We start from the raw sequence: 27263 nt of genomic DNA on the forward strand, positions 1-27263 counted from the left end.
AGGTGAAATTAAAATAATGGCTATTAAAGAAACAGTATCCTAAGAAAACTTATGTTGAACAAAATTATTTTTTATAAAAATGTGTTATGATCCAATTATCAGTAATTTTCTAAATTTCCATTAAAATTCACACAAAACAGCTATTTCACTGGTATTTAGTGATATGAATTTCATCCAGTATGCCGTGGTTGCACACACCACATGTACTATCACAGTAATATAGATATGCAGACATTATCTTGTTCATCATCAAGAAATTACATTAAATGATATCTGCTCTTATAGCAGTTGGAAAACATAACTGTGAAATATAAAAAAAAAAGAACTACAATCTGAGTAAGAACTAAAATCTGCAATTGTAAGCAGCAAACCAAATTAATTAATACATTTAGAAAACATTTTGTTGATGACTATTTTATCTGTTTATTATACAAAGCTTTGCATTTTACAACTAAACTGCATATTGCTTGAAGTGTATAAACTGCTGTAAGTATGTAATATACGTGTGGATAACGGCAGCAGAATACTGCTTCCACTTTGCATTTACTGGGATGAGGTTACAGCTAGGTTAGGGCTTCCCCTGTGTTGCCCTACCACAGTTCTCATACAGACCTCTATTATACCTGATACACATCACCATTTACTTCTCTGCCTCTCCACCAGTCTGTAAACTCAAAGATGTCAGGGCTGGGCTGTTTGTTTGTTTTTTTAATCTCTCTGTGTTGGCACATGCCATCTGCCCAATAAATGTTTGTTGATGGAATGGATATGCATGTGATAAAAATGGAATAAAATGATCCAAATTTCAGAAGATGAACAAATGTAAGTCAAGTAAAGGAAAACTGCAGAACATTATCTTTAGAAGGTGAGGATTATGCAAAGGCATAGTGGTATATATGAGACAGAATGATACTGTGAATGTCTACATTAAACTAGAAGAAAATGTCTGCAGCTAGGTAGCTCAAGCAATCGATGAACCTGCTTGTATTTAAGTCTACGGTGAAGAATAATAACGAGATTAAAAGAGAGTTTGGGGCCATATTAAAGTCTTTGGTACATGACAATAATCTGCTAAAACAGTACCAATATTGTAAAATAAAAGCTGTACAATTCTAAACTTGAAAATTTATTACTAATAGTTCGTATGTATGCTAACCTAGGACACCTAATTGAGCTCAGTATTTTTTTTTATATGTATATATACAAAGAGTACAGATTGGCTAGAGAGAGCTATTTCTGGGATCCTAAATGGGTCCATGGCAGTGTTTAGAGCTCTTCCATTTTCTGGGGGGAACTATTCTACTTAAAAATCTAGAGATTTTAATGAAAAGCAAGTATTCCAGTGTGTATTTTTTAATAGAATAATGCTGATGCTACCTATCTAGATATAACATATATTACTTAAAGAAATTGATAGATGAAAATCAGATACCACAATTGTTAAAATAATTTCTGATGAAGTTTTATAAGTTACATATTAAGGAAAACTGTTAAAATAAAAAGCCAGTTTACATAAACACAGTATTTAAATGTACTTTTAAATGTACTGCATAAATGCAAATAGCATAAAAATGTAGACCATATTTGAAGACTCTAGCCTTTTAACAGAAATGATTTTCTAAGAAAGAAAAGGATACTGCTTGAGGGTAGAGGGAAGGAGGAAGGTGAGGATCCAAAAACTACCTATTGGGTACTATGCTTATCACCTGGGTGACAAAGTAATTTGTATATCAAACACCCAGGACATGTAATTTACCCCATAACAAATCTGCACATGTACCGCCTGAACCTAAAATAAAAGTTAAAAAAAGATATAATGGGCTGGGCGCAGTGGCTCACGCCTGTAATCCCAGCACTTTGGGAGGCCGAGACGGGCGAATCACGAGGTCAGGAGATCAAGACCATCCTGGCTAACATGGTGAAACCCCGTCTCTACTAAAAAATACAAAAAACTAGCCGGGCGATTTGGCGGGCGCCTGTAGTCCCAGCTACACGGGAGGCTGAGCCAGGAGAATGGCGTGAACCTGGGAGGCGGAGCTTGCAGTGAGTGGAGATCGTGCCACCGCACTCCAGCCTGGGCAACAGAGCGAGACACCGTCTCAAAAAAAAAAAAAAAAAAAAGATATAATGCTATTTTTAGAAAGAAACACAAAGAAGAAAAGCATTATTTAAAAATGCACACACACGTATACAGAAAACGAATGATGCCAGTAACCACATTTCATGTCTATTATTCTGTCCTGAATTTTTTTTTTTGCAATTCACTTTAAATAATCTTTGAGTGGTCCTTTGAAAATAAGTGCTAAGAAGAAAATTTTAGTAATTTTTAAATTAGCAGAGGTTTACAGCACTATTTTAATTCTAATAAATATAATAAACTTTATACATAAATATGACATTAATGCTTATTTTTAATAACAATTTCTGTATAAGAGCCTATCAGAATGGACAGTCATATATGTATTTGATTTGAATTAAAAATGCACAATGTATTTAACGTTACACGGAAAAAAAAGAGTGATTAAGTGGCACTTTGGGGTTTTGCATTGATATGTTTTAATCATGAATTAGCATTACTCCTTTAATTACTTTACTAAACACCTTTGTGAAATGAATAAAAAAATACTGTTCATTAAATCATCCAAAAAGTGAGATATTTCCAAAGTAATACTTGTTAGGCTCTGGCATACCTAGATATTTATTTACTAATTGTTTTGTTTTTTCTTTAGAATAGTTGATATTTAGTAAATACACTGGTGCTATAATTGGTAGGGTCCTTTCCTCTTCCAGCAGTGGTAAGTATATATAGATATATATTTGTGTATGTGTATATATATGTGTATGTATGTGTATATATATAAATACATATGCACGCTTTATTTTGCTAACTATGCTTATAAGAATTTATCTTAGAAGATGAATATTAAATACTGCAAGCCTATGACACTAATCTACTCAAATAATAAAAGTGAAACACAGTAAATGAGATCTCAGAATCACTGGATATGTTTCTTCATTAAAAAAAACTTTTTAATTAAACCATCCAATTTAATGTTTTTATATGGCACTTTGGTTTTGAAGGTAAAGTGATCTAGAGACAGCTGACAAAGAAATTATAACTGCAATTCCTTGGTGAAAATGTTAATGACAGCAAAATATTGTTTAATTAGATGATTGCAGCATCTGGATTAACACTCTTTAAGAGCGATGTTCCTGTGCTTGTCTGCTTCTTCACACTTTACAGACATTTTGTCATCTCTAGGTCATTAGGAAAGAATTTTTAATGATTTTTCTAGAAGCAAGCAGTTCAAGTTACATCTAATTAGATGACAATAATAAGCTCAACACATGCAGTAGCTAAATATATACATAATTAACCAGGGAGGGCTTGTTCATCACAGAATAAAAAAGTGGAAAATGCTGAACAAGAGAAAAAGGTTGGGGTTGGAGAAGTCGTGCTGAATTCATTAGCTGATCATATGAAAAACAACTCAAAATGCTTAAAAAAAAAATCTCAAGTTTAACAGCGGATCATTTATACAAAGCTACATTAGCAGTCACTCTCCTATGTTTTAAAATGCAAGAATTACAGGTTTTAACATCTTTTCCATAATATTATCTAAAAAGGTGTAAAATAAGGTGTAGGTTGTATTTTCAGAAAACGAACAGAAATCAGGTCAATCTGGGAACTGAAAGTTGAAACCACATTTTAAGTAGAACTCTAAGCATCATTAAGATTATTTTACATAATCATCTAAAATTTAATGTTCTTTGAAAAAAAATCAAGTGTTTCACGAATAGCTAAATAAATTATGCCATATTTCTAAACTGGACTCTCATATAGTTTTAAAAGTCATGCCTTCAAAGAATATTTAGTGAAATGGAAAAAGCAGAAAGCAAACCTGTATACATTACAGGTCCCAATGATACACCACACAGAGAGAAAGAAAAACAGAAAAATCACCCAAATGTCGACTGTGATATTTACGGTTAGAATTTTGAGTGGTTTAATTTTTAAAATTAACCATTTTTTGTATTTCCAATTTTCTAAAATGAACATTCATTAAATTTATAAATAGAATAAAACAAAGCCTAAGAACACATTTATGGAATTTTAGATGTCTTTTAAACATGTTTCCTGAATATCTGACAAGCTTCTGTTACTATGTAAAGTATGTTTACAAAACTTACATACAGTAAATGTGAGTTTATTTATATGCAATTATGCATATGTACACATACGACAGGAGGGTGTAAAAAGTCTGCATAATGCATTAATACTATGATACTGTGACCATGTGCTTTATACAGAGTCTTATTTTTAAAAGCATCTAGAAAGGAGAAAAGTGAAATTGGTCAAGTATGAGACACCTTAAGAAATGGGTCATAAAATGTACTTTGTATTTCATACTAAAATAATATTTTGGGAAAAAAGATAAATCTGAGAGTGCAAGACAGTAACCAATAATGTAGAGTTTGGTACTGTTTTAATCTAAGTCTTAGAATTATTTATAGAACATTTGTGGAGAATATTTATAGAAAATATGAAATTTATTAGGTCACATTGACCATGGGGTGCCTGGGCTAGGCTAACCATTCAAATAAACATGTGAAGCCAGCAAAGATTGTTTCTTCTTTTCAAACAGATTCCAATTCTGTAATACTTCTCTTTAATCCAAGAAGTGTAAAAAATCCCTTGTCCAGTAATTCTAGTGAATTTACATAATAGATCATAAAATCCTGCGAATATTTACAAAAATAAATATTAAGTAACTTAATTTCATGGGTATTTACTGAGCAAAACTTTTTTTTCTCATTGGGAAGATAAAATGCACATAAAATGCTAAGGATGCCCTGTCATAAGAGTCAAAATGTGTGATACTGACAGTGCTATATGAAGATTAATAAAATTAGTTTTAGGTATGTCTTTTAAAGAATATAGATACAGGGCAGTAATTCTCAAAGTGTGGTCCTTAGATCAATGACATCAGCATCAAATGGGGACTTCTTAGAAATGCAGATTCTTGCGGCTCAATCCAAGCCTACTGAATCAGAGCTTATGGCAGTGGGGACCAAAGGTCTGTGTTTTAGCAATCTTGCTTTGGATACACTGAAGTCTGAGAACTGTTGGTATGGTGAATGCTGGGAGTGTTCATGGCTGGTGGTGTTGATGGCTGGTGGTGTTCAGCTACACCCATCTCCAAGAATTGCTATCATTAGAAGAAAGCCCCCAATCCGAAGTCATGTCTCCTTCCCAGGAGTCTGCATCCAATGACTGCAGAGTGGAGGTAATGAAGACCTGGCTCCCTTGCCTCAAGCCAAGACAACTTTGAATGGTTAGCCTAGCCCAGGCACCCCATGGGATCTACTGAAGCCTTTGTCACAACTACACTTAGGTCTGAATCCTCCTTCTGCCCAGTTCTAATTTCTTCACTCCCCTCCAGATGTTGATCCCAAGAGCTTTTCCAATAAAAATCCTCAAGTAGATCTTGTCTCAGAGTCTCTTTCTTTTGATCTAAAGCTTAACTGAAAACAGGGCTAGCTTCTACATTAAAGATAATAATTCCAGGCCCAGATCTAGTGCTAGAATATCAGTATCTACAAGAGTCATGACAGCAAATAAACTTCAAAGGGTTAATTTGATGAAATGTAAAAGAAAATGACAAAATTGTTTTAAACCATTAATTATTTAGGTTTTAAAAGCAGTTAATAAGTTAAGGCTGGTGACTGGAGGTGAAGCTGTATGGTCCCAGGAATATCCTGAAACAGTATGCCGTAGTAACTGAATGAAAACTCTGGAGCTAAACTGCCCAGGTTTGAATCCCGACTTTGTCACTTATTAGCCCTATGACTTGGGCCAAGTTATTTGGCTACTCTCTACCTCCTCTCTTTGTAAAATGGGGATAAGAACAGAACCTAACTCATGGGGTATTGTGAGGATTAAATGAGCAAATACATATAAAGACCTTAGAAAAATGTTTGGCACATTATAAATCATTGAATAATCATAAACTTATTTTCTATGTTTTCTGAATTCTTATTATTAACAAAGAAATGTTTCAGTAGGAAAAATGAAACAAAACAAAGACATAATAAAAATACTATTACTTTTTCTCAATCTGGATATAAAATAAAAATGTTTAAAAATATTATGACAAAATATAAGCCAACCATTTCTTGGCTTTAGATTATCTAAGAATTACAATTCGTCAAAAAGAAGACTAACATCCTATCTAGAAACGATAAATCCTAAGTTTCAATCTATCAAATGAAATAAGTATTTCCTGAACAATAACTGTATCCTTAAAACAGTGTTATAAACTAGTATGATTATTTTTAGGACCCATGTTCGTTGAAGTGACACTGGTACAACTTAACATCTTTAGAGCACCCTTTATTTTAGGATCCTAAGAGAACTCTGAAGGGTGATTTGGTAAGAAGAGATGAATGGATACACACTGTCCACCAATCAGGAAAACAGGCAAATCTAATTGCTGCACTAACAAGTATTCAATCATGGCATTAGTGAAGCTTCTCTAATAAAACCATCACCCATGTCTTTAATGCTGGTGCTCAGTTTAAACTGGCATTCCTATTTAAAGTTTCAGGATGATGGCAAAGGAAGAATTAAATTAATAGAAATATATCCAGGGAGAGTACCTCAGGATATTCATATTCATAATTTTTTTCAATTGTCATTCTACTTATTAAGGTTTATTTTGCCTGGATAGTCATCTACATCTGACAAAATCCTTGAAGAGTTCATTTAAAGCTCATCTTTTCCAAGAAGGTTTCCTCGAGTAGACTATTTCATATTAATCTCTCACTTCTCTAAACTTGTATTACACTGAATGGCACTTAATCCTGTACTTTCTTGCATGTTTTAAATGTTTTATATGCAAATCTTGTCCTGATAATTAGATCTTAAACGGCTAATGCAATTGTGCTCAAACTTTTTGTATCAGAACCAACTAGAGGGCTTGCTGAAAGGCAGGTTGCCAGCTTCTGATTCACTAGGTTTCAGGAGGAGTCTGAGGATCAGCAACTCTGACAGGTCTCCAAGGTAATAATGCTGGTCAGGGGACTACACTTTGATAACCACTGAACTAGAGCAAATCACAGTGAAACGTTTTTGTATAATGATATTGTACAAAGTGTCATTTACTCTCTTTTTGCCATACCTGCTGCCACTATACTCATCCAAAATCTTCACCTCACATTTTCCTCTTGTAATGCCCTCTGCCTACTTCCTACTGAATTCCTAACCATATTTCAATTCCCAATTTAAATGTCACCTATGGGAAGCTTTTTCTGATCTCTTAGTTATAAATAATGGCTTCTAGATTTGACAACCGCAAATGGCTTCACATATACTCCCATTATAATACTTTTTATACATTATAAAATTGCACACAATTTTATACATTCTAATACATTTTAATGGAATTACTGGTATACATGTCTGTTTCCTCATTCTAATACTTTTTAGTGGAATTACTGGTATACATCTTTTTCCTCACTATATTACGTTTTTTTAAGGCAGAAACCATACTTTACTTGCTTCTGTAGTCAGAGAAAATTAGAATATGTAGTACATAGTAAATATTCAGGAACAATTTACTATTACTACTGTAATACTCTCCTTATAGCACTAATGCCAAGGAATCTCAAGTTTGATTTATGCCATACATAATTATCAGTTTAATTTTCCTAAAGCTCCACTGTCCACTGAACACACCATATATATACAACTGGCAGAAATTTGTGAAGCCCTTCTCTTTTTTCTCCTCAAACACATTTTAAAATACCTCCCCTCTGCTGAGCTCATGCAGCACTCACTGTAGCAACGACTCAGCATTTACTATCAGCTGTCCTAAAATGTCTTATTTATGTGTATTTCACTAATTCATCTAGACTGTAAGTGTTCTGTGCTCCTAGTCCCTATTGTTAATTTTCATCCCATTGCTTACAATAGTCAGGCTTTCATGTTTAGTTATAATAATTGCAAAGGAAGTACCCAGTTAAGTTTTGAAAAAATCAGTGGCCTATATAATCTTCATGTTATAAATAAAACAGACTTCAATGATTCAAAAAAGAATAGAAAGATGCTTTTTAATTCCCATTACAGTCTGCATGCTCTGGCTCAGAAACCCAAAGACTGTCCCAAATAGAAAAAAGCATATTAGGCTCTATACTGCTCAGGTGCAACTTTTAGAAGGGATGACAATGTTATCTCTACCCAGATTTAGACACAGCAACCTTTCCAGAGTTGGACAGATAAAGAGACTCCCAGAAAGTAACAGGCATGAAGTGGGTAGTAGGTGGTACTGTACCACACTGTGGGAAATTGACCTGACATGAGTAAAATGCAGTGGGAAGGGATGGAGACTAGAAGAGACGTTTACAACAATGAACTGGAAAACATTCCATCCAGAGCCTAGAGAAAATCTCATTTTAGAATAGCAAAACCATGTAATATGAATGCCTGCTACATTGGAAACTGAACTGGAAGTGAGGTATACCACCCTGTCCTCCAGTTTTATATCCAACAGTTCCAAATAGCTAGCACAGCCAAGGGAAGAAAATCCATAAGTCCATCTAATGGTGTCTAATGATACTAAGTCTTGATAGGTCTCTCAAGAGCAGATAATACAAAAACCTAATACAGGGAATATGGAAAAATGTTGCACAAGAACTTACAGAGAACATCATCCCCCAAAATCAGGTAAAGATCCATACAGCTGAAAATAATACACTGCATGAACACATAATTTCAATAGTTTGAAATCTTTCTTAATTTGCAAAAAGATGTAGAACCCAGAGTATGAAGTTAATAATAATCTGGATTCTGGCTAGTAATTTATATCTGCAAAGATAAGCAATGAATGAGAAATAAAATTGAGTTGAGGTTTTTGTCTTACTTAGGTATGATTTAAAAATGGTAATTCATTTTTGAGTTCAAATTAAGAAAAATATAGTTTATAAGGCTTTTAAAAATGTAATATCTCTAGGAGAATTAATAACAAGGTGTTTATATTTTAAATCTCAATAGCATTGAGCAAAAAAGCATTCATATAGCCAGAGAACAAACAATATAAAAAGCAAGAGAACATTAAAAAATAGTATAAAACAAGATGATATAAGACCAAACATACCAGTTATTACAACAAATGTAAACATATTAAATATTGATATTAAAAGATTAAAAGTCCAAGATACAGTTAAAAGTTAAAATTCAACTTATGCTCCAGGACAGAAAGTTGGCAGATCTGGGATTCTCTCTCTCTTCTCTTTGGTGTTGAAAGTTACGTTCTTTCTGCTACACCATGCTATTTCCTTAAATATGCTAATAAAATTAAGTTCTTTACATTTCAGATGTTTAAATTCATCCTATTTATAAATAATATGCTAATTGAATAGTATAACACATTTCTTTTATCTTTGAGGGAGTAAACAGGTTTATTCAAGATATATATGTGTGTATATTACACATATGAATAAATGCATGCATATATGAACATATATACATGAATGTATTGGGATTAAAATGAAAAAGCATTTTAATGTATCAAATAGCTTTATTCCCTTTTGTGGACAAATCAAGTTTTGTCTATTTAATATGTATCTATATTACCTATATTTAATATATACCTATAGTATCTATAGTCACACTTATGTATGATAGATTTTAAGAGTAATATTACATAGTTATATTTTTAAAGTAATGATTCAAAGAAGAACACTTCTCTAAATACACAGTTGTGAACATTTATTCATAACAAAACAATAATTACAGTAAGCATCTTTATTTATGTGATTATTTAAATTCATCTAATTGCAAAAACTTTTTGTAGAGCCTGGTTTATAGAAGCAAACTCTTTGTAATTAATCATGAATAAGGGCTTTTGGAGCTTAAGAAAAAAGATGAAGTACTTAAATCTCAGACATGTTTAACCACCGACAACCACTGATTTAGCAGAAAACAAAGCCACTACCTCCTTTTGATTTGCAAGCATGGTACTGCGGAGGTTGATGGCAGTTGCTCATAATTTAGAAAACGTAATCTGATTTTGTATTTTTATTTGAAGATTTTAAGGAAAAAAAGATGCTGTAACCTAATCATGCCATAATCCAGGTGACATCTGTACTAGGCAGAAACCTGTTGTTATTCTCCCGTCTAGCTGCTATTGCTGAGAATGACAAAGTAGTGAAATTACTTTTCCCATTATTATTTCCAGACACTCTGGCAATGGTTTGTTAACTCTAATAAACCTTCAGACAAAGCTGTCAGCAAAGGAAATGGCAGAAGGAGAGCAAGGAAAAGCCTCTTCAATGATAAATGCATCTAAGAGTTTGGTATGAGCTTGTAGAGTTTCTGATAAAATTTAATGTGAGTGCTTCAAAATTTTCTCTAATGCTGCATTTGAATTCCAAAGAGAAAAATGTATTATATCAGGCTACATTACCATGATTTTGATGAACATAAACATATTATTAGATTAAAGAATGAGATATCTTACCTGCAATAGTATTAAGGAACATCAAATATTCGAAGTTTGAAATTTCCCTTCTTTGCCAGCGCTGAGTCATATTGGAAGATTTATAAAGCTGTCGAGGAGTGGCCAATGATATCCTCCTAGCAATTAAGCACAGCATAACAAACATAGTCTCTTTAATTCTTAATTAAAAAAAACCCAATATTAAGTAATATATTAGTTTGGTAATCAATTTAAAATAATGTATGGTTTATCCTTCTTAGATGAATTAGAAAATATATTTTAATTGTAGAAATTAGCAATAGTTGAGAATTCTATTATGGAGAAGATACACTTAATTACTCAGGATAAAAGAATTTGAAAGCAACCTTACTTGTAAAACCATAGCTGCAAATGAGCATTTTACAAATCAACAAGAAAAAAAGTAAAACTATACTTAAGATAAATCAAGTAGTTTTTAAACAATACAGCAAATCTGCTCCATGTCAACTAGGTAGGTAGGTAGGTAGTCAGGTAACTGCTCACATGCATTTGACTTAATGTCTGTCTTAGACTTGCCTTCACACACAGAGTATGCACACATGCACAGCCTCTGCCTGTACAATATCCCTGCAATGGTGTACAATATAAACAACCGGGAACTTTGAAAAAATGCATGGGTCCAGAAGAAGGGACATAGGAACAGCATAAGGGAATAAACCATGATAATTTGTCCAAATTATGAAACTTTCCAGGTTCAACATGTTCATCTAAAAATAATGAAAGCCGTCGTATTTAGAAAAGTATGATAAAGCTATTGGGTTTTTAAACCGATTGACAGGGGTTCTCAAACTTTTTCAATTCATGGCACCCTTAGTATCTCCATAATTTTTCATAGTGCTCCTTGGCCAAGAGAAACATCTTACAATTGTGTTTATTAAGTAGTTAGCTCTAAACAATTCAATATTGAACATCTTAACAACTGAGTAGCTATTTGAAAATACAATACTCATAAAGAGAAATATTTATATTTCATTTTTAAATAACCACATTTACTAATGGGGTGTGTATGTCTGTTGGACACTGCACAGCTTCTGAAACTTTGGAATCAGATCTGACACCATCACATTCATTTCCTATTTCACACTGATTTTTCATGTGGCTCTTGTTTTTGAAAACAGTAGCCACCAAACACCAGTTTCTCAGAGGTGTCAATGAAAAAAATGCAGCCCTATCTAATCATTCTAAGCTGAAACTTGGAACTAACTGGAGCAAATACTCGACCAACAAACGTCGCTGTTTTTCCCTAAAAAATTAAAAAATGCCCTGCAGTACCCCTGGGAATTCACTGTGATATCTCAGAACTCCTTGGTGTTCAGTTTGGGAATAGACTTAGGCTATTTCTGTTACTCATGGATTATTAACACGAGTATTCACATGGAATCTTAAAAGGCATTGTCTTGTACATGGCACAAAAGATTATCAAAATATCTCCTGCAAAGATATCTTGCAAAATATCTCTTGCAAAGATATCTTGCAAAATATCTCTTGCAAAGATATCTTGCAAAATATCTCTTGCAAAGATATCTTGCAAAATATCTCTTGCAGAATATCTCTTGCAAAGATATTTTCCGCATTTTATGGTAGATAAGAGTGTCATTCTGCTTGCGTAGTGTTATTCATTCTTTCAACCAATATTTATTGAATTCCTACTAAGTGTGAGGCTTGCTTATTGTTACCCAGGTAAGTGACAGGTTTAAGCCTAGATGCAGGGTCTCCCCATTGCCACTTGGTACTTCTAAGGATGTATATCTAGAGAAGTATATAAAACTGAGTCTGTAAGAATACTATTAGGAAACTAATCATTAGTTGAGCTTTTGGGGGGAAAACAAGCCAAAGACAACAAAACGATGTTTAAAGATAGAATGGCATTATGAATTACAGAGAGACCAAAACTACTGAACCGCTCTTTTGTTTTCAGTTTTCTTATAGAGAATGATCTTCCAGCTGGGCATGGTGGCTCTTGCCTGTAATCCCAGCACTTTGGGAGGCTGAAGTGGGTGGATTGCTTGAGTGCAGGAGTTCGAGACCAGCCTGGGCAACATGGTGAAACCCCGTCTCTACAAACAATATAAAAATTAGCTGGGTGTGGTGGCATATGTCTGTATTCCCAGCTACTTGGGAAGCTGAGGTGGGAGGATCTGCTGAGTCTGGAGACATCAAGGCTGCGGTGAGCTGACATCACGCCACTGCACTCCAGCCTGGGGGACAGAGTGAGACCTTGTCTCAAAGGGGGAAAAAAAAAAAAAAAAGGAATGATCTTCCAAACGTCAAAAAAGGAACCAAATGTGGTTAAAGGGGAAACAATACTCATAATAGGTAAGAAATATAATAAAAGAGCTTCTGATTGTTTTAAATGAATTCCGGTCCAGACAAGTCAAAGAATACTAAGGGAAATTACACATACTATATAGAAACCTCTATTAGTAATCTTTCAGGAACCATTGAGAAATATGGCAGAAGACAGGAGATTACTCTTAAAAAGGAAAAAGTTAGACCCATTCGTAAGTTCTTAATGTCAATTCCTGAGTAAATTCTTAAATTGATGACTAAACAAATAGTATGTAAGCACTTGGGAAAGGAAGTAATGATTATTATGAGTCAGCTTAGATTCAATAAGAACAAGTCTTGCAGAACTAACCTCATTTTCTTTGATAGATGAAATGCATTTTTCTTTGACCTGTATTTTATATAAGTGCTTCATTATCTACTAATATCTTAGTTTAATCTTGTCCTTCTACTAGCAAATATCTTGAGCATGTGTATACATGTCAGTGAATTGGTCTTACACTGTAAGCTTAAAGAGAATAGATAAGTTGCAATACAACGTAACCCTAGCTGAATAGCACTTTAAACGCACTGCTACAATTAGGCACTGTGTTAGGTCCTGTAGATTAAAGGGTAAATAAAACACAGTCCCTGTCTTTCAGATGTCTGTAGCCTATTTAAGGGAGGACAGACAAAGATTAGTTTTCTTTTCCATCCATACAGTGCTGTGCAATAATTCTCAAAGACATAACAGTCTATGTGGTAGACACTGTGGTATCTACCTAAAGCCAATCTTCCTTTGTTCCTCATCCACAGAAATCCTCTTTTGTTCATGAAAGAGCTGGCAAAGAAGGCCGCGCGCAGTGGCTCACGCCTGTAATCCCAGCACTTTGGGAGGCCGAGGCGGGCGGATCACGAGGTCAGGAGATCGAGACCATTCTGGCTAACACGGTGAAACCCCGTCTCTACTAAAAATACAAAAAATTAGCCAGGCGTGGGGGCGGGCACCTGTAGTCCCAGCTACTTGGGAGGCTGAGGCAGGAGAATGGCGTGAACCCGGGAGGCGGAGCTTGCAGTGAGCTGAGATCCGGCCACTGCAGTCCAGCCTGGGTGACAGAGGAGACTCCATCCCCCTCCACTCCCCCACCCCCCCCCAAAAAAAACAAGAGCTGGCAAAGAATCAGTGACATCTTTTTCCATAAAACCTAGGGAATGATTGGGCTAAGCCAAAGGAACTCACACCTTTCTGGCAGTGATTGTTTTAGGAATGGGAAGGTGACTGTATTCTGGCCAAAGGGACTTGAGAGAAAGATTGCTTTAGGCTTCTGAGAAATACATTCCTTCCTAAAACAGAGAAGCTTGAAGATAAATCTTTTGTGTCTTTTTCCTACTGTAATGCAGTTATGTGAAGATGTAGTAGCTGGAGAAGCAGTGGTGATTTTGTGAATACAAAGCCAATAGAGTTCGGACATCACTGAACCTCTGAACCAATACCAGCAGCATCTTAACTCCAGATCTTTTATATTAAACACACACACACACACACACACACCCCAAAATACCCCTATTGTTTAAGTCATTTTTAGTCAGGTATTCAGTTATTTGGAGACAAAAAAAGACAAACTGATATCAGCAATATGAATAACTACTGATTACGTTTTCTACTTACATTAGTATCTTTTAATAATATAAGATTTCAAAATGATTCTTCTAAAATACCAAGATGAAAATCTAGGAAATGTGGTTACCAGTATACCATAATTAGTGACTATTACACTTAATAAACTCTAAGGGTTTTATTGCTTTAATGAAGAAGCATTTATATATGGCATTTATAAAAACATTTATATGCCATTGCATAGCAATTAATCATTTATGATCTTGAGGCTTTTGCTATGTTTCCTGTAAGATTTTAACAAGCAAGAATGTCTTAACTATATGCTAGCTATGATATGCAATCAAGTTTTTTACTTTCTTATTTATATGTATTAAATAAAAATCTGCCCTAACCATTCTGTCATTCTCAAAATAGCTATTTTCATAATCTCTATCCCTATGCATAACCTTCAGAGAAAGAAAATTCTTTGGTCTCTGAAATAATTATAATGTTATAACCACATTTACATTGCTGTAATATTGAGATTGAAATATGTTAACAAGCCATAGATGACATGTAATATGATATAATTACCTGGCTTGTGGCAAACCATAGCTGGTCCCTACTCCAACCCGAGGCAAGCTATAGACAACTTTTTTTACTGTTGCTTGATCAGGGAAATTAAACATAACTGAGGCTGTGGTAAGAAGAAAAAAACAGGGTTTAGAAAACCACAGGAAAGCTAGCCATCAATTTTACAAGTCATCTTCAAGTGCCTATCATGATTTATTTGTAAAGGTAATGAATCTTCATGAAAAATCAGCTTTCAGTATAACTTTATCCATGAGAAACCTAGGGTTCACATTTCAAACAAATTCATTCTTTTTTATTTTTTAAAAAGAATTTATGTTTGTTTAAGCTAGAGCATATCAGAAATACAGTGGGAAAAATCAAGACATTATCATACCATGTAAATGAATAATACGTAAATATGAGCACATTTTCTTTCAAAATATTTAAGGGGACTTACTTCGGTTTGCCATAAATACTTCCAAAGCAGTGTTTTGCAGAAGGTAACGTCTTGAAAATACAGCTCGTATCTCGCTGAACATCCATTTTCCGTGAAGTCCCTCAGTGTACGCAAGAACCTAAAATAAACAGTTTAAAGGGAAGTGTCAATCAATAAAATATGGATTTAAGATCTTCTCTGACAGTATCTTAGTAAAAGTCAGAAAACTAGAAATGAATTCACTGTCTGTCACAACACTATCAATAATCTGATACTGTGTATTTGCAAAATTTCTGCCTTTCTAAATTGTCTCAGTTGGGTCTTGAGGAAAAGAAGGAGTAGAAAAACATATTCAAGGAGACTCTGTGACTTAAAACCAAAAATATATGATCGCTTTTGGGTCTTGTATATAATTAATTGGACCAGGTGACCACCTGTGAGACATATATTGTTGGTTCTTTCCAATATCCTTTCTCCCCCTTCTTCCTTGCTTAATGGAAGCCCAGCTACCCGCTAAGTGTCCATATGGTCCACCCCAGGCAAAGGATCATGACTGGTTTAATCCAGGGGTCAGCAAACTTTTCTGTAAAAGGCCAGAGAGTAAATATATTCAGTCTTTGCAGGTTATATGGTCTCAGTTGCAACTACTCAGTTTTGCCACTGTAACATGAAAGGAGCCATAGACCATGTGTAAATAAAGGGGTATGGAGGTGTTCCAACAAAATTTTATTTACAACAAGTATGAGCTGAATTTGGCCCCCAGGACAGAGTTTCGCTGACCCATGGTCTAAGCCAATCATGACAATGTTATTCCCTGCTTCCCCACATTCCCTTGTAACTTTGTGGAAGGACATTAGGCCAAGCACTGGTTAATGAGATCAAAACCAAAAGCAGTTGAGGATGTTTGAGAAAAGCTGATGAAGTGAGTCATAGGTAGCTGGCATACCGCTTTGGCCTTCCTGCTTGAATGGAGATGTGATAGCTGAAACTGTAGCAGCAATTGTGTAACTATGAGAGGAAGGCCAAGGTTGGCTCTAATACTGAGCTACTGAAACAATCACAGCAACTATCCATATCTGGACTTCTGGTTACCATGTATATAATCTATATTTAATTAAGCTACTGTCCTCAAATCTACAACATGCACATTCCTTCCTGATACACCAATGTGTATTAACAATTCATAGGGACGTTTTTGCTTGCTTTGGTATACTCTACTGCACTTATATTTGCTTTGGTGGAAATGAAAACAGTTACTGAGTTTTACATATATTATATTCATTTTACATACACTATATTCATATATACATTTGAAAACAAGTTATGAAGTTTCTTTTTACATTTCCTTTTTCTAGGAAATATAAAATATGTAAGTGTGTAATATTTTGGTCTTTATTTTTCAAAAATCCCATTTTGTAACCCTTAATTCAGTTTTTATCTTTCTCTAGACATTGAAAGGTTTTCGGAGGCAGTCAGATATCTATTTAAATCCTGAAACATTTTGGAGCCATTCAGACTCCTGCTTAACTCTCAGCTCTGCTATTTACCAACTACAGTATTTTGAAAACCAATTATTTGACTCCATCTGCTTTTCGTCATCTGAAAAACAGTGATAGTGATACCTGGAAATGGTTAGTTTAAGCAGAGACAAAGAATATACAGTATATGACCCTGGTTATTAAGTTCCATTGATGAACTGATATCTCCTTGTTGTTGAGCATCAGGTGACAATTGGTTTTTGGTTTCTAAATGCAAAACTTCTTCTTGTACATTTCACAAAAGGGTTATAGTGATTTGCCACAATTTATACTTATACATTGTTAGTTGGCTATAATGGTTTCCATATTTGATTTTCATAGACCAGTATGATTTTTAAAAAGGAAAGGGATAGTGACACAGGATTAACTCTTTTTTTTTGTCAAGTAGGCAACATTTTAAGACAGAACAGCCACAACAACAAAAACTATCTTCAACTATAATCATTATTTCACTAAGGTACTAAAAATATTATGGCCATTTGAAAACCCAAACAGTAAAGTGAATATAATATCAGAAAAAATGATAGGTCTTCCCATGAAAGTTGTGTTGGCACCCTTATACCAACAGCGTTATGTCAGAAAGATACCTGTATCTATATTTCTAGGTCCAGATATATCGATATGTCACATGTGTGTATACATACATAGTCATATTTTGACCTATTTTTTTCCTTCTGGAGCTATGGTGTAATGACAATTTGACCAAGCTTTTCTTTCCATTAAGCATGTTATCAGTTTTTATGTTAGTTATAGCAAGCAGGTAGCTCCAAAGAGCATGTTAGTTTGACTCCTTAATTGCATCATTAAAACTGTATTTTATAAACTGTGCCAATTATTCATTTATGGCCTTCCATGTGCAAATTCACCCTTAATTCCTCGCTCTGTGAAAATGAACCTGTGTCCTTAAAATATTTTTCCTTTGCTACCTGGCATAGCATTAAACTTTGTCAGGAAAGGGCACTGAAGAGACCACACAGGAGGAAGGGTTTTTTCTTTTCTGTTCTGGTGTGCTCACTTGGCAGGCGCCTGTTCTCCAGCACTTGGCTCCTGGGACGCATGATGCTCCCAGCACCCAGTGACCAGCAGTTTCCTCAGTACTTCCCTCACCCTGAGCTGTTTTGTAGCAGAGTGTTTCTGTTGGGACACCTCCCATAAATGGCTTTATCAATTCCCTTTTTTTTTTTTTTTACTTTTGAGACAGGGTCTCACTCTGTTACTCAGACTGGAGTTCAGTGGCACGATCTTGGCTCACTGAAATCTCCACCTCCTGGGTTCAAGCAATTCTCCTGCCTCAGCCTCTTAAGTAGGTAGAATTACAGGCACGCGCCACTACCGCTCGGCTTATTTTTGTACTTTTAGTAGAGATGGGGTTTCACACCATGTTGGCCGGACTGGTGTCGAACTCCTGACCTCAAATGATCCACCTGACTTGGTCTCCCAAAGTGCTGGGATTACAGGTGTGAGCCACCATGCCTGGCCAATATTCTTTAGAGTTACCTTTATTTCTTACTAGCCAGTCCCTTGTTACTCAGTTTCCTGGCATAACTTTATTATAATTATATTACACTTTTCCTGTCTAAATTGCACTCTGATGCCTCTCCCCTGACTGGATCCCAGCTAATACACAAACTCTGTTTTCCTATCACCATTCTCTTAGCTACAACCTGGGACCATAATGGTCCTAGGGACCCTCTGCAGCAAGAAAAAGGGAACCTAAGATCAGTAAAGCTTAAACACAAAGAGGACAGGGAGAGATAACAAAATTAAAAGAAAATGATTTTGCTAGTAGCTTCTAAATGGCTTAGGAAGCAAACTCTGAAAGACAGATCCAAAGGTCCAAAGCTATTTTGAACAACGGCAGCATCATTTAAATAAGTGTACAGCCCTTACCAAACGGGACATGGGAAGAAAAATTATTTTTATATATGCTCTTATATGCTTTTCAAAAAATCTGCCTAATTACTTTACAATAACCCATGTTATATTTAAGCATCTGAAATCCTAAAAGGGCTGATGAAAGACAATGTTCTGAGCTAGACATAATTCCCTGCTAGGAAAACCCAACAGAGCCTAGGGCCATTTTCTTTTCTTTTCTTTTTTTTTATAGCAAACCACCTCCTGCTTTCCCTGCTTGTTTCCTTCAAGATTGATCACAGAATAAGATTATCCTAAAATTTTTTTATTTAAAAAGAGTTTCATTCCATAATACATTTTTATTTAAAACAGTTTTAGATCTACTCCTCTCAGCTGCCTTTTCTGGCGTGCAATTTAAGAGTTATCATGTAACTCTTTTTTTTTTTTTTTTTTTTTTGTGATGGAGTCTCATTCTGACGGCCATGCTGCAGTGCAATGATGCCATCTCCTCTCATGCAACTTCCGCCTCCCAGGTTCAAGCGATTCTCCCACCTCAGCCTTCTGAGTAGCTGGAACTACAGGCGCGCGTCAACACAACCAGCTAATTTTTTGTATTTTTAGTAGAGACGAGGTTTTGCCACATTGGCCAGGATGGTCTTGAATGCCTGACCTCAAGCGATCCGCCCACCTTGGCCTCCCAAAGTGTTGGGATTACAGGCGTGAGCCACAACACCCAGCCTATCTTATCACTGTTTTAATTCTGCACATGAAAATGATTAATTTTCTTCTTTGTTTTTCGTCTGTCCCCTCCCTGTGACATGGAATAGAGAAGAGGACTTTCATCTGTCCTATTTACTGTTCGATACCCAGTGCCTAAAACAGTGTCTGGCACATATGTGCTCCATATACATTTGTTTGTTTAATAAATCACAATGGGAAAGTGATAGAAATAGTACAATGGGGAAGGTTCTAAAGAAATCATATAAAGTGCGTGCGTTTTTGACTCCTTTGTTAAACCAGAAGAAGCTCTCTCCAATGTGGCCTTCAGACTTCTCATGTTTATGTCCTAATGGTATAGTCCACCAAACACCCCTGCTGACTTTGATCAAGAACCAAAACAATAATCTAAATACAGCTGGTTTCTCTTTTTTAGTAGTTTAATTTGCACTACCATAGAACTTTCGACTGGGTTAGATCCCATTCTGAGAAGACACTACCTTTACAAAAAAGGATTCCTCGACTCCGGAGGAGTTATGGAAGGACTTTAAGCTAAGCACTTTTGACTTGATATTATGGACTTATGTCTCTCACATGGGAAAATGTATACTAAGGAATGTCAAAGAATATCATTTGGAACCCCTTCTTGAGCATCAATTTTGTTTCTGGTAAGCAATTTAAAACATTTTTGTAGTAACATTAGCACAGGCTGGAAAATAATGCAAAAACAAATGAATTGTTAAGATAAAACACTGGTACTCAGATAAATGTGATTACTGTGGCTTCCTTGGACTGTATCCCAAGGCTCCATTCCCTGTTCTGCTCACAGGCACTGGGAAAGTCCTGAAGCTTAAGCAGGAAGGTGGCAGAGTGAGATGTGAGGTACAGCACTAGGAAAGCATGTGGTGGGTAGGGTGGAATGCTGTGGGATGAGGGCAGAATGACTGGAGGGGATGCTACTTCAGGCAAATGACGACTTAATCAATCTGTATACATCTCATAAATGTAAAGGAATATCAATCACAGTCAATTAAGTACTGAGTTTATGGTACATTTCTATAGAAATCTGGGCATCAAGCCCAGGTCTGAAATATGGCCTGATACTATAAAATTGTCTTTTTTATTTATACCTTTACTGGTTACATAATTTTCTATAAGTTTAAGGACATTCTATAATAATTCTTTCAGTTTGTTTTTTATTATAGTCCAAGATATTTTTCTAAGTCATTTAAGTACTTTCTTGTATACTTGAGGTTTATGGTTTTGTTTTCTTTCTTAAGCCAAGCTTCCCATATCATCTAGCTTGTGCCTGCCTGTTTCTTCAAATTATTTAATATACAATGAAATCTAATCAACAAATTTGATCCCATCCAGTTTCATTTTTGAGAACTGAATAAACGTAATTTTTGATACATCATATAGATCATAAGCATGAATATTAAAGCATCTTGACCCCAAATCTTATGGAACTTTGTGATTTTCTTATGTGACAACTGACACTGAGCTAACTGCTTAAAATCCAAAAGAAGTGAAGGGAGAGAGTTCACGCCAGCCTCATGCCCTGAGGTCTGCCCCTTTCACTTATGAATTTTAGTTCACTTACGAACTAAAGCACATAGAAAGTAAGGCACATAGAGAGTAATACAATACAAATGCCACAGAAATCCCTTGTAAACCACCTACCCAAATATGTGCTTAACACATATTATCTGATGATCACATTGAAAAATACAAGGCTGCTGTGCACTCATGTGTATCAGACATGTATATGTTGTCAGAAACATGTAAATGACTGTCAAATCACAGATGAAAAAAGTTTTATCTTTTTTCTTTTTAAGGAAGCTAAATATTGTGCAACCTAAAAAAGTACTTGTTTAATGATAGCTTTGCTGATCTCAAATCATCTAATGCATATATTAGCACAAATATTACAATTTTTTTCTCTGAATACGAAAAAAATCTAAATTTTGTTTCCAGTTGAATTTCCTGTTACAAATTGATGAACATGCTGCAGATGGCTGTGTAAACCCTTTCTAGAGTTCCTAAGGTTGTCACATTCAATCCACACTTGCAGTTTCAACAGTTTAATTAAAGGGCTTGTTGTGATGCAATTTAAAGTTACAAATCCCTATTACTTTTACGATTTCATATAAATTTGGAATTTGTGGCAATGGCTCAGGATTATAGCAAATACATTCAAGAAGAATAGTTCAAAAGAAATTTCAGGTCTACACTGATCACCCATGCTCTTTTTAAACTGTCAGCTGAATGGAGAGGATCCCAAGGCCCTGAAGGAAAGTCCATCTACAAGGTAGGAGAGGCTTGACTTCCAAAACGACCACTTGGAAGACCATGTCTGACTGATACCTGCTGTGTGGCACATGCGGTGAGGATGTGGGGAGCAGCTAGGGAACACTCCCTTCCCACCTGTCACCACACGTCTTCATGATGCTATTTCCCTACCAAAGACATGGAGAAACGTAAGATAGTACCGGTTCTCTTTCCATCTCCTTTTTCACATTGCCATTCTACCACTTCAAAAATAAAATAAAAAATGGTATTTCTCTGTGGTGTATTGACTGGGGTATAAGATCTGTTGAGGGGTAGGAGCCTCAAATGGGATGATTCAAAATACCTGATGGAGGCATTGCAAAGGGAATGTTTCCAGTGACTAGACTAAAAAAAAAAAAAAAATCCTTTTGCAAGTCAGATGTTTTCCCAATTCTTTACTTTCAAAGAGGAGAAGTTGGATCTAAATGGGCTTTCAATTGAGAGATAATTAAAAATAACTTCTGACAATAGATCCTTACATGATTTTTAGCACACAACTTGGAAGGAGTAGAAAACACTGAATGACGGCCGGGCGCGGTGGCTCAAGCCTGTAATCCCAGCACTTCGGGAGGCCGAGGCGGGTGGATCACGACGTCTGGAGATCGAGACCATCCTGGCTAACACGGTGAAACCCACTCTCTACTAAAAATACAAAAAATTAGCCGGACGTGGTGGCGGCGCCTGTAATCCCAGCTACTCGGGAGGCTGAGGCAGGAGAATGACGTCAACCCAGGAGGCGGAGCTTGCAGTAAGCCGAGATCGGGCCACCGCACTCCAGCCCGGGCGACAGAGCGAGACTTCATTTCAGAAAAAAAAAAAAAAGAAAACATTGAATAACATTGTCTATAATACAACTTCGACCTCCTATTTACTTATGTGAACAAGATTTTTCAACACCTTTTCTATAAAAAAGAAAGTTATAAGTAGCTCTAATATTGATTCCTGTATTGTTCTAGCAATAAATAATATTCATATGTGCATGTGTTAACTATTCATCTCATTAAGAGATGAATTTCTAATATAATTTCAGTGTTTATGCTTAATTATTTTTCAAAGTTCACAATATATGCTGTTGTATGACTGTATGCTAATAATATTTGTAACAATTTATTTCAGAATAAAAATTTTAAATACTTAGAATGTTATGGTCTTAGGAACCTAAAAAACTAAAGCTTTAATCAGTAAGTATATACACTTTTTGCAGAGTAGTATAATATAGTGATCAAAAAAGACTCACAAGCACAAATATTTTAGATTAGGTAAATCTGGGGGAAGGAATTGAGAGGAAGTATGAGTTCAAAGAGAGAAATTATATAAAATGTTCATTTGAAAAAACAGCTTATTTGTATATCTTAAAACAGATGATAGTAATCAAATCACTACTCTACTTGATTTATTTTATTCTACTGGATATATCTGAAAAGTAATATAACAATTTTATTTTCAAATAGTAATACTTAGAACATACTGGATATCACATCTTTTTAAAATATTTAAACTTATGGAAAATTTTAATTGTTAACTTAAACATGTGCAATGTGGTATAGAGCTTTATAAAATTCTTTTACAAAATTGGCGAAAAAAAGTTAGAGAACAACTGCTATAGACGACTCCTACACAATAAAGAAATCTTCAAATATCTGGCAGAAGAGTTTCACTTTAGCTTTTTACTCAATTAATAATGAATACTATCATCAAAATAAAAATGTCAAGGGCAGGCACTATAGTTAGTAAAATGTAATGTAGACCAAAAGATTGATCAAAGAACCAAATCACTCCATAAAACTTACATGGAAAAGAATTAATCCTGATGAAAACAATTCAGTAATGTAAAACTGAAAATGGGAAAAACTGGAAATGGCTTAACTGTGAGGCAAACAAAAATGACCAAGAAATGAAGCTGGAAAAATGAAGGTTTCCAGAAAATACATCCTCAAAGAAAATTAAACAATACTGCTATAACGGCCATTATAAACACAGCTATTATAAACACAGCCATTATTGGTACATGGACATATGGGTATACAGTGGGGGGGGGGGGGTCAAAACATCCTACGGTTGGGGGAAATATAGGCAGCCCATCCATGGAGAACTTTTGGTTTAATAATCTTGATTTTTTTCTCTAATTCATAAATTTATGGACCTGATTATCTTAGACTTAAGGCTTCCCCTGGGTCTGCCTCTCTTACTAGCTGTGAGACCTCAGGCAAGTTCGTTAATTTTTGATGTTTTGGTTTTCTTATCTAAAGATGGGGAAAAATAATAGTACCTAACTTCATGGGGTCATTGTGAGATTGAATGAGATATTAACAGTTCTCTTCAAAAAATGCTCAGCACAGCGCCTGGCACACAGGAAATGCTTAACAAATGTTAGCCTACTACTGCAATTACTCCCTACCTTTTTGTGCATGTGTACACACACACATACACACACACACACACATACATACACACACACACACCCCCCCCATGCAGACCTCTGGTTCTAATCTTTGTTGATGACATCACCAAAACAGATGTAGAAAATCTGGACCACAGCATATAACCTTTTACTGAACTAAAAGCCACATTTATTGTTTCTTTAGTGGTAGTTTGTGTCCTAGACATTACTGGAATCATAGTACTCAACTCTTAACTACGAAGCCCAGCTATTTGGGACACGAGCTACCAGTCTCATTACTAGTAGTGATAAACTGTAAGAAGGCTTCTTCTTTTATAAACAGCCCATAACTAGGTCAGCTCTTTTCTACCAAGTGTTCTCATGGTTTATCAATTTTATTTCTCTTCAATTACTTTCATTTAACAAATATTTATCAGCCGACCATTTTGAACCCATGGTGAACAGGAGAAGCAGAGTCCCTGATTTCTAGGAGTTCACAGTTTGGTGGAAAATCACAAGTAATGGGAAAAGGTAGGGGAGTGGGGAAAAAGGAAGTATCAAGCAGAAAGAACAACACATACGTAAACATGTATGTAAAGATACATAAACACAGTCCTGGGTGGGGGGCAATGGACCCAGACTGTGTGCGCATGTATTGTAAGAAGCAGAGAGGTAAAAAATAAAATTAGAACAAAAAGGGTGAGTGGGCAGCAGGATGTGGGGCTAGATCTCATAACTCACATTAGAGTTTGGACTCTGGTTTGAGAATAATGGAGAGTCGTTATAAGATTTTTTTTTTTTTTTAGATTTTTAATAAAACATTTTTATTTTTTGTACCATAGAAAATCATTCTCATTTTTTTCTATAGGCACTGAGAAACATTTCATATGTGGCACATATACACCATGGAATACTATGCAGCCATAAAAAAAGGATGAGTTTGCATCCTTTGTAGGGACATGGATGCAGCTGGAAACCATCATTCTTAGCAAACTATCACAAGAAGAGAAAATCAAACAATATAAAATTTTTAACAAAGCAAGAGGTGAGACAATGAAACTGGCACTTTAGAAATGACTGCTGTGGCTGCAAGGTAGACACTATGTGTGCTACAGAAGTGCAATACTGTTCCAGATCTATGTAAATGGTATTTTATATTCATCAGTAAAGAACCAGGAACTTCTCAAAAGAGCATTATTTGTATTTCTCCAATAGCATCTCTTACATTGTGGCAGGTCCTTTTAAATTGATCTATCTTATTACATACATCCTCTAAAAAATGAACTTAATGAGGATAGAAACTAAGTTGTATTCTATTTTTGTATTCCTTATAGAACTTGCACAGAGAAGGAACTCAATTTTTGTTGAGTAAAATATTTTAAAATTTAATTTACACACAAACTGAGTTGCAGCTGGAGTCCTCTGTGTCTACTTCATCTTCAAACACATACTCTTAAATCATGGTAAAACTCTCAAAACTAAAAATGATACTGGCACAGTTGCTTCATTTTTGTCCTACTCATGAATGTTCTCATGTGTAAATATTGTATCTTTGGCTGTGTTTCCTCATTTTCTCAAATTTGGCATCCTCTAAAATCTTTCATTTTTCTCTCTGCTATTATTTTACAAAGGGATGAGTTGGGAAGACCAGAACTCTATACTACTGAAAATAAATGAATTTCTAGTTTCCAGTATTTCTTTTCATTTCTGTACTGAAAACATTAACTTCTCTTTGTATTATTCTGCATACTGCTAATTTTTAAACTAGTTATATTTATATGTCTTCTCTCTATAGTCTTATTTATTTTCTTCTATTTCAGATCATTTGGAGTTCTGGGTTAGAAGTTTTTGTTTTAACTAATTTTGTAATAGGGTCTGATTTTACAAATATTATGAATTGTCAAGACACATTATTTTCTCTTTTTAAAGATATTTAATATTAAAATTTTAGATACAGCCAGAATCAAACAAGATTACAGGGTAGAGTTGCAGTAATCATTGTTGCAATAGTCAGATATGACTTAATTAAAAACATTTTTTTCTCTAGTTAACATTTCTTTATGTTAACCTGAAGAAAACTACATGTATTACAAATACTAGTGCATTTTTAAATTTTAATCCATTACAGCTTTGAACATTTAAAAAAAATTTGCATCCTAATGTCATGGAAATCAAAATCATAGTACAATGTACGCATATGAAGCATATATACTATGGTACGTAGTAGGTATTTTAAAAGTGGCAAATGTTACTATTAATAGTAGTATAAAATCCTCTATTTAGCAAAAATGTGCATTCTTCCTAGCTCTTAAATTCTAACCATCCTGAACACTTCTCAGCTCCCCAGTGTGCCATGTTCTGTCACACTCCTGTGCCCTGCAAATGATATTTCTTCTGACTGGCGGATCCCTTCTGATTTTGTTCTTCTGATTAACTTCTACTAATGATTAAGCCAGAAGACCCTGCTGCTCCTACTGGGAACCCTGTACCCACCTTTTTATAATATTTACCAAACTATAATTGTTGGTTGATTTCTTGGTGTCTCCCACTAACCTACTGACTCACCTAGGGCAGGAATTCTGTGTATCTCTGCATTCTTCATACTTAGCACAGAGCCTAGCACAAAGCAGTGATTTAATACACTACTGAATTATGAATACTTTTCTTGATTTTTATTTAGTAATAAACATGTGCAGAAAACTTATTAATCTACATGGTCTATAATGATTAAAACCAGCCATATTAAAATATTCCAGAGTGATTTCCAGTTTGTTATGGACTGGACAGAACATGGGTGATGCCCTCTTTGGAAAAGCTCCTTTGTACCATGTTTGTTACCAATGATGCCACCACCCTGGATTGAATCAGGATGAGTACTAATATTAAAAGTACACGTTGAGCATCTCTAATCTGGAAACACAAAATCCAAAATGTTCAAAAATCAGAAACTTTTTGAATGCTAACATGAGGCCACAGGTAGAAAATTCCACGTCCGACCTCACGTGACAGGTCACAGTCATAACGCAAGTATGCG

At 35.1% G+C, this 27263-nt stretch overlaps 1 protein-coding gene across 2 annotated transcripts in view; it reads right to left on the reverse strand.

Moving 5' to 3' along the window:
• Positions 1-27263, reverse strand: part of NBEA (neurobeachin) — a 743995-nt gene that overhangs the window by 117323 nt on the left and 599409 nt on the right. For both annotated transcript variants that reach the window (XM_023208811.1, XM_023208812.1), the window contains exons 42-44: positions 15431-15548; positions 14995-15097; positions 10521-10636 (exon numbers count right to left, since the gene is read on the reverse strand). In XM_023208811.1, the coding sequence (XP_023064579.1) occupies positions 10521-10636; positions 14995-15097; positions 15431-15548 (337 nt within the window). The remainder of the gene's footprint in view (positions 1-10520; positions 10637-14994; positions 15098-15430; positions 15549-27263) is intronic.

Source organism: Piliocolobus tephrosceles, chromosome X (genome assembly GCF_002776525.5).
Source record: "Piliocolobus tephrosceles isolate RC106 chromosome X, ASM277652v3, whole genome shotgun sequence".
Lineage (NCBI taxonomy): Eukaryota > Metazoa > Chordata > Mammalia > Primates > Cercopithecidae > Piliocolobus > Piliocolobus tephrosceles.